A 9,323-nucleotide genomic window follows, 5' to 3' on the forward strand; every position below is an offset into this window, starting at 1 on the left:
TAAAGAGCTCTTCTCAAAACTAACTTTTTGACTCGAGTTAGATTCATACCTAACAATATAGGCTTCAAAGATCTTACTTCTCTAATTCAAGAGTATCTCAAAATCAAAGTATTATCAACAAATTATTAATGTGGAGGGCATATGAAATAAACTTTGAAATAAGCGAAGGTGGGAGAAGTGATTGTGGGGGCGGTAGGGCATCTGTAGGGGAGGATGAGGACACTAACTCTTATGACGATGAAGGCAGCAAGGAGTGGTTGGTCGCAGGGCTTGCTATGCCAAATGGGTCGTTGTTTTGGGTGGTTCATTTTGTTTTTGGCTAGGCAGGTGTTATGATGGGCATGGACTGGTTTCTCCTTAACATAGCGGGTCTCCGTGTTTTTTCACCTTCTTTGTGCCCTATGGCGGTAGTTGCAATTCTTTCCTATGGATCTGGAGTGGTGGTGGCCTTTGGGTGGTGTTGGGAGGATGTTGTGGGAGTTGTAGATTCTCTCATGTCTTTTTTTTTGCTCCCAGGTTTGCTACTCTATCGTGCGTGATGGCAAGTGTGGGCTTGGTCTGTGATGAACCAGGATGGGAAGTTGTTATTATTTTTTTGAACAGCGCTAGTAGTTGTTTCTATTCTCCCTCCCTGTTCTTTTTCTCCCTTTCTTTCCTTGGATCTCATTGAGAACCCTCACCGGTAGTTGGGTGTTCGATCCAGGAAATTGCTAGAGCTTGGCTTTGTGCAGTCATTTTGGTGGGAGTTTTTTTTCTTTTGGGTGTGACCAGACCCTTGTTTATTTCCTTGTCTCATCCTGGTTGTGAGTCTCTTCTACTCTTCCCTCTTTTCTTGGTTCTCCGTTGGCTTTGGGTTGCCCTACTATTGAGGTGGAGGGGTTGCTTGTGTGTTGGGTTGTGCAAGGATTGCTTAAGCAGTGGGTCTTCTCTCCTCAGTGTCCTATTGAGGTGCCTCTTTCTCCTTTTGAGGTGGAGACAAGGTATCAGGGAGTGGTTCAGCTTCTGCGAACTGCGAATGGACTTTGTGTATGGTTGGCTTGATTTCCACTCTTGCCTATAGAGGTGGCTCTTTCTCCTATTGAGGTGGAGAGAAGGGGTGAGGGAGCTTTTTGAATCCTATTGATGCTCGTGTTGCTAGTTGTGGGTGCCTGTCAATCCTTCCATGGTGACCGTCACAGTTGGGTTTGGGTTTCCTTTATTAACCCAGCTTCATAAGTTGCTTTGTGGGTTGAGGGAGCCTATAAAAACCCTCTTGTTCTTTCCTTTAAAATGTTTAGGGTGGCTTTTAAAAACCCCGTTTCCCAGATTGTTGTTTTCAGGTTGTTTTATTGTGATCTGGTTCCTGTCTGGTTGTTGGATCCGTGTAAAACCCATTTTTAAGGTTGAGGGAGCCTGGAAAAAACGTATTGTTTTTCTTTCATTCAGGGGTTGGCTGGATGCTAGTAGTACGCTATCAAGTTGTGGGATCCTCTTAAAACCCATTCTCAAGCTTGTGGGAGCTACCGATTCTCTCATGTCTATTTTTTTGCTCCAAGGTTTACTGCTCTATCGTGTGTGATGGTAAGGGTGGGCTTGGTCTGTGATGAGCCAAGATGGGAGGTTGTTATTATTGTTTTTGATAGCGCTGGTGGTTGTTTCTATTCTCCCTCCCTATTCTTTCTCTCACTTTCTTTCCTTGGATCACATTGAGAACCCTCACCCGTAGTTGGGTGTTCGATCCAAGGAATTGCGAGAGCTTGTCTTTGTGCAATCATTTTGGTGGGAGTTTTTTTTTCTTTTCGGTGTGAGTAGACCCTTGTTTATTTCCTTGTCTCATCCTTGTTGTGAGTCTCTTCTGCTCTCCCCTATTTTCCCGGTTCTCTGTTGTCTTTGGGTTGCCCTCCTACTGAGGTGGAGGGGCTTCTTGTATGTTGGGTGCTACAAGGATTGCTTAGGCAGTGGGTCTGCTCTCCTCGGTGTCTGATTGAGGTAGCTCTCTCTCCTTTTGAGGTGGAGACAAGGTATGAGGGAGTGCTTCAACTTCTGCGGGCTGCAAATGGACTTTGTGGATGGTTGGCTTTCTTTCCACTCTTGCCTATAGAGGTGGCTCTTTCTCCTATTGAGGTGGAGAGAAGGGGTGAGGGAGCTTTTTGAATCCTAATGATGCTCGTGTTGCTGGTTGTGGGTGTCTGCCAATCCTTCCATGGTGACCGTCATAGTTGGGTTTGGGTTTCCTTTCTTAACCCATCTTCACAAGTTGCTTTACGGGTTGAGGGAGCCTGTAAAAACCCTCTTGGTCTTTCCTTTAAAAGCTTTAGAGTGCCTTTTAAAAACCCTATTTCCCATATTTTTTTTCTGGTTGTTTTACTATGATCTGGGTCTTGTCTGGTTGTGGGATCTGTGTAAAACCCATTTTTAAGGTTGAGGGAGCCTAGGAAAAACCTATTGTTTTTCATTCGTTCAAGGGCTGGATGGATGCTAGTAGTACCGTGTCTGGTTCTTGGAGCCTCTTAAAACCCATCCTCAAGGTTGAGGGAGCCTAGAAAAACCCTTGGTATTTTTCTTTTTTAATGGATAGGCTGGATGCTGGTAGTTTTCAATGGCCCAATTTGGCCAGTTTGTGTTTTTGATTAGGCTTAGGTTTTGCTGTTAGTGATCTGGAGACTCTGCTATAGGTTAAGGGAGCCTGGTAAAACCCAAATGTGTGGGTTGGGGTGCTAGTTAAACCCTCATTTTCGATTTCTCAGATCTATAAGGTGGTTTAGATCTGTTGATTTGGCCGGCCTTGTTTGCATTGTCGCTCTTTTGTGTTTGGCTCATGATTGTTTCATTTTGGGTGCCCTGTGTCTTGTAGCCTCTTGTGCCACAAGAGAAGTAATGTACAAACCTTCTCAGATGTTTTTTGGCTTTTCTGTTGTTGAGCTTTGTTGTATCTGTCTACAGCATCCCTTTGTTGGTGTGAACAAACCAGATTAGAAGAGGAGGGGGATAAACCTCTAAGCAAACCAACAACTACAACTTTAAAAATGAAACAGCTCAAGGCTTCAACCATAATAATAAAGAGAAAAGAGGAAATTAGATCCCCCTATTCGATACCCTTATAACTATTGAATAAACTAGAGGGGGAGTAATTAATCACCACCTAAAAGGTAGGAAGCGAAACAAATTGCCAAGAAATCTCCAAAAAAATATCTCTAAAACCAAAATCTTTAAGAACTTTAATAAGAAAACCCCAACTCACACGGTCATAAGCCTTCATAAGATCAAGCTTGAGGAGAATCCCTACTCTCGTTTTGCATCTCAATGAGTGACTGTTCTCGTAAAAAATTGCAATAGAATCAATAATTTTCCTCCTATGAAAAAAAACCATTTTTCTTAGGAGAAATAATCATTGAGAGGACCAGCTACAATCTTAAAGCCATAATTTTGAAAAATATTTTATAAATAGAGTTGTAGAGACTAGTCTATCTGAAAGTATCAAAATAATTAGCCCCCATGAAACTAGGGACAAGAACAATTAAATCGGCATTGAGTTCCTTGAGAATCCTTCTACAACCAAAAAATTCCTTAGCTGGATCATAAATATCTTTTTCCACAATCTCCCAGAAACATTGGAAGTAGAAAAAAGGAAAAGCATCTGGACCCAAGCCTTGTTATATTCAAAAGAGAACACCATATTTTTAATTTTATCATCAAAGGGGATGGAATTGAGAATTCTATTAGTATCATCTTTAATAACATTAGGTATAACATCCAAAAAAATTCTCCACATCACCACTCAGAGGCAATCCTTCCTCAAAGAGGCGATTGGAGAAAAAACTAGCAACTGCCACATTAATGTGCTTTTCCAAATCCAATAGCGCACAGTTCTCATTGGTGGACGAGATCCAATTAGAAGCCTTATTTTTAAGAGTGGAAAGATGAAAAAATATACTATTCTTATCCTCGCATCGCAACTATAGAGATCTCTCTATATTTGTTAGCATAATTCTTCCTCCTTTGAAATGAGGTTATGGAGACAAGCCAGCAAGGAATTTTTCTAGTCTAGGATACTGCAACTTTAACCATCTTTTTTGAATGGAATCTTACACAACCTTGAGATCCCTTTAAATGATTTTCTTCTCAGAAAAGATATGAACAAAACAAGTATCATTCAAAATAATAACCTTAGCTTTGACCAATCTCATTTTTTTAGAAACTCAAAACATAGTCGTATTGTTAGTCCTGACATTCCATCATTTTCTAATTCTATAGAACAGGTTAGGTTGCTTGAGCCACATTTTCTCAAAGTGAAAGGAAAAAAGAATTTCCTTCCAAGACAATCAAGCAAGAGAGATGGGGAAGTGATCAAATCCAATACGAAAGATCAACTAAAGGGACCACGAGTACAAAACAAAACAGTAATGGGTAATTAGGGCTCTATCCAATATCACTATAGTGTCAAAAAAAAAAATTAATTAATAATCAACACAAAATTTTAAATGAAAATTACAAACATTATTGACTAGGAGAAAAATAGTTACAGATGTAGAAATGAATCTCTATTTTTTTCCTTTTTTCACTTTGTCTTTTTTAACAAGTCGTGTCTCTTACATGCTTTGTTCTAAATCACTACTACATCTATCTTCTCAATCCATTTACCACACAACCCTAGCAGGCTCATCTATTTCTGGTTTTCCTTGTCCATGCTTCATATCCTTTTCCATGATCTCTACCCTGTCTGTATTCATGCACTGGGCATCAATTTCTTATCATCTGTTCTTTATTTCCTCCACACGCTTTTCTGGCTATCCCTTTGTTTTTGAATCTCATAGGTTTGATGTCTTCTACTCTACACACTCTCCTTCCCTTTGTAATTAAAAATATGTTGATCTTCCCACACAATGTTATTATTTTTCCTTACTCATAAATCCCTTTTCACCTTTCAGTTTTTCTCAATCATTTTGGCGCACCCTCTCTTCTTTTTCGGATTTCTATTTTGTTTTATTTTACATAATAATTATTTCCCATCTTTTCAAATCCACATGTGGCCCCACGCCTTCATTCTTATTCTAGTTTTTTTTTGTTTAACATCCAAACTCTTCATTTACCCCAGACACCTCTTCGCCACGCCTCCATCCCACACTGATTGATATGCCTGCAATATGTTTCAATTATTTTATTTAAACTACCTATCACTTTAAACTTACTTGGACAATATTTCTTATTGTTTGTTCATTTCACCTCATATTTGACTCTCCTTAGCTTTGTTAGTGTTGTTAATTTTCTTCAAAGAATTTAATTACTCAAATAAAACACTTACAAACTTATAAGCTAAAATTTATCAAAATAAAGATAAGAAATGAAAATCCTCATTTTAATATTTCAAAATTGAGGTTTGGTGCAAGCTATTTGTGCCCCCTCCCAGATGCCCCTGCATCAATTTGTGTTTGATATAATTGTTAAAACATTTATATGTAACATATGCTTTATTTATTATGTAGTGAAAGCATATTTCAATTTCAATGGTCCTTGGATTATAATTCATATTATGTATGAATTGATTTAAATTATATGTATGTAGAATTTCAATACAAGCAAGTAGTTATTTGTGTGTGTGTGTGCATTTATTCCAATAATATGTTTTCTTAACTAGAAGAGATTCTATAGAGCCAAACCCCATCTCAAAACTCCACACCACAAAGCCCCAAACCCCCTCCACTTTATGAAGCTTTAATTAAGAGAAACAAAATATGAAAACATAGCCACATTATTGGTAGTATAGATTATTTCGCAATGAACTGAATAATTCCCATACATTAAATATTCAATACTGAAGATGTAAGTCATCATCGATTCCATGAAATAAGTCAATATCAATTGACGCGGCTGTAATAGTGGTATGTGCACTGACAATAAAAATGTCTATAAAGTTTTATGTGATAAATGAAAACCATATGAATATCAATTGATATCAATAGGTATACACCTTAACAATGATATACATCAATTATATGTTGTAGCTAGCTATATTTGTGTTATATTGTTGTTAAATCATTTATATGTCACACGTGCATTATGTATCATATACTGAAAACATATTAAAGTTTCAATGGTACTTATAAGATTACAATTCAAATTATATAGGAATTGAGTTAAATTATAAAAACAAATTAAATCATATGCATGTAGCATATCAATACAAGCAAGTGCAATTATGTGCATGTGTGGGGGGGAGAAACTAAATTCCAAGAATGTAGTTTTTATCTAGAAGAGATTCGACATAATGAATGCCCATCTCGGAGCTCTACACCACAAAGCCCCCACCCCCTCCGTTTGATAGAAGCTCTAATTAAGGGAATGAATAAATGTTCAAATATAGAGAGATTATTGAGAAAATATATTTTTTCACAATGAATTGAATAATTTCCATATATTTCATATTTAGTATTGAAGATATGAGTCATCATTAATCACATCAAATATGTTGATGCAAATCTAGATAGATTCTATGCATAGAAGGAGGAGAAGTGGTATTATAATTGAGATTAAATAAAACAAAGACAGATCTTTCATTTACATATCTATAAGTATGCCTTAATCCAATTATTTAATTAAATTTAACTTTTTATAATGCACTTAAAAACTAATTCAGAAAAGTGCTAGTCCTAGTACAAAATGAGGTAGTATCAGATAACAATCTGACAGAAATCATGAGAAAAAGGTTACAAACGATAGATATCAATGTGTTTTTAAAAGTTTCTTATAAATCTTACTATATTTCAAAATAGACTAAATTGTCAATAACAAAATTGTAATTTTTCTAATGATTCATTATACATTTTTTCTTATTTATTAATTGACTATTTAGATGTTGAAAAATGAAGATAATATTTAAGATTAAACTATCTGCAACAGAACAACATTATTTTCAATTAAGTATTCGAATGAAGAAATATACTGCTGAAAATCTCAACCATATAAAACAACAATAAATAAGTATATTATAAGGAAATGTGAATCTTACTGTTAGAAATTCTCTGCAAAACTTGTAATTTTAATTCTACCTTCGCACTTTCACTTTTGAAAGGTCCATGTGGAGATGTCTCTGTCATAGTAATTCAACCAAGGTCTCATCACTGATATATTCCAAAGCATACTTATTGATACACAAATATACTGATATGTTTCTCTTTATCGATCGTTTGCAAACTACTTTGGACCAGCACACGATTGGATGCAGTCAGATTTTAGGAAGCACAAATTGAATAGTCTAATTGAAGGATGAATGATCAACAGGGGGGAAGATCTTTGGGAGGAGGAAGAAGAGATTGAGATCTGCCACCATTTCCATTTAAAACAACCCACGCCATCTTCAATCCCCAGCTGGTATGCAGCTCGAGATGACAATGCATGAACCACACTCCTGCAAAAAACATACATACAATCGGATATATGTTTATACGAAAGAAGCACAAATCTTTGAACCAGATGAGCGATTGAAGCTAACATTACGTAATGATATTAATACCTGGATTATCAGCTAGGAATCTGAGAGCCACCCAACCTCCACTGGGAACTCCAACTGTGTTTCTCTCCGGAGGATCCACCAGATTAAAGTTAGATGGGTCAGTGCTTGCATTGTAGTTTCCCATACCCTGACCCACTATGAAGAAGTTGAAGCCGTGCAGATGCAGAGGATGGCTCTCGAAGGTCGCAATGCTGGTGTCCTGCAGAACTAGCTGTACGCTAGTGTTAAAGGGAAGCACTTCGACTCTGGTGTCGTTGAGGGTCTGTGTGTTGTTAGGCGGCGTGCCGGTGTAGTTGAAAGGAAATGGCGGATTGTCAGGGAAAGTGGTATTGTAAACTCCATTGGACTGATTAAAGTAGTATGCTTGAAGAAGAGCGGTGGTGGGAAGAATGAAGGATATGTTGTTAATGGAGGCTGCAAATTTGGTACCGTTGGGGCCTTGACATGTCTGTCCTTGGGGACACGGATTTAGCCCCAACCCGACTGTGAATAGGAACTGTTTATCCATCTTCTGAGGGACAGCTGCTGCAGGAAATTTCGGATTGCCCAAGCTTCTCATCTTTTGGCTAAAATTGGCGGCAAAGGAGGTATCGTTGGGGGCTGGAAGCGTCGGTTTCATCATAGGAAGAGAGGATGAGGATGAATTAACTGCTGTCGCATTGGAAGTTACATACTCTAAAATTCCAGCACTGGTTGAGTTATCAAAAGCTGCTGTTCCCGTAGCGAATGGGCCTGCTAACATGAGGAATGTGGCATTGGGTGGCTGAGACATAGCTGTCAAGAGGACGTTGGTAGTCTGACCGGGAGTGATGAGAATAACATTGGTTTGAAAAGGCTTGACATACACAGCATCCGCTTCTACCACAGTCAATGTGTGGTTGGCTATTGCGAAAAACAGGTCACTATTGAGTGCAGCATTAACTATACGCAGTAGGTAAGTTTTCCCAGGGTTCACTTTGAGCCTGAATGTATCTGCATTACACAACACAGGAAACCTTTGTTACATTTACATTTAAACAAATGAACAATAGCGACCAGTCTAGTTATGTTTCATCCATTTTAATACCCCGCCCTCACCGTTGGTAGAGCAGTTATACATAAGTCCAGGGAGCCCGTTGATGGTATATGCATCTGACACATTAGCTTGCGCACCACTTTGCATTGCTTGATTGATAACAGTCTCAGTGTCTGCATTCCACCACTCCCCTGCAATTTGCAACACATTATCAACAGCAGTATTTTCATTGTAAATTTAGGACTATGTACGTACAATGGCAACACATTATCAACGAGTACTGAAGGGCATACCGAAAACAATAGGCACTTCCTGGTGTGGGCGAGGGAATGGGTAAGAAGCATTCTTCTTGGGATAGATGATAATGGGCCCATGTATGCTTGCTCGCAACCATGAGATGTGGGCATGCCACCACAGTGTTCCTCTCTGCCTTTTGACAATAAACTTGTACACATAACTTTGCCCGGTTTGAATTGGACACTGAGTGACATAAGCAGGACCATCCGCCCATCCAGATCTAAGCTGCCGAATTCCATGCCTGAGCGATTCATAGGAATTCATTAGGTGCACCCACTAAAGGGACATCAGCATATAATATTATTTTTATTAAGTAAATAACTGAGTAGCGGGAGCAGAAGAGATACCAATGTATGCTAATATTGTTTTTAACATTATTTGTTACTTTGATAACCACGCGATCTCCTTCTCGAGCAACTACTGGAGGCCCCGGATATTGCCCGTTGACAGTCAAGAGAGCTTTCGTGGTGCAAAGACGAGTCACATTCGTCATTTGGATCTGTGGATATTTAGAACAAAGAA

The 9,323-nt window shown here is 38.5% G+C and overlaps 1 protein-coding gene across 1 annotated transcript; it reads right to left on the minus strand.

Annotated features, from left to right (window-relative positions):
* Positions 1 to 7,250: 7,250 nt before the first annotated feature.
* On the minus strand, positions 7,251 to 9,297 carry LOC131030714 (laccase-4-like). Its single transcript, XM_059216313.1, has 5 exons — positions 9,149 to 9,297; positions 8,798 to 9,042; positions 8,567 to 8,695; positions 7,490 to 8,461; positions 7,251 to 7,384 (listed from the first exon to the last, which is right to left on the minus strand). The coding sequence occupies exons 1-5, from the start codon at positions 9,292 to 9,294 to the stop codon at positions 7,251 to 7,253; spliced, it is 1,626 nt and encodes a 541-aa protein (XP_059072296.1). The 5' UTR covers positions 9,295 to 9,297.
* Positions 9,298 to 9,323: the final 26 nt, after the last annotated feature.

Source organism: Cryptomeria japonica, unplaced genomic scaffold, assembly GCF_030272615.1.
Source record: "Cryptomeria japonica unplaced genomic scaffold, Sugi_1.0 HiC_scaffold_1577, whole genome shotgun sequence".
NCBI lineage: Eukaryota > Viridiplantae > Streptophyta > Pinopsida > Cupressales > Cupressaceae > Cryptomeria > Cryptomeria japonica.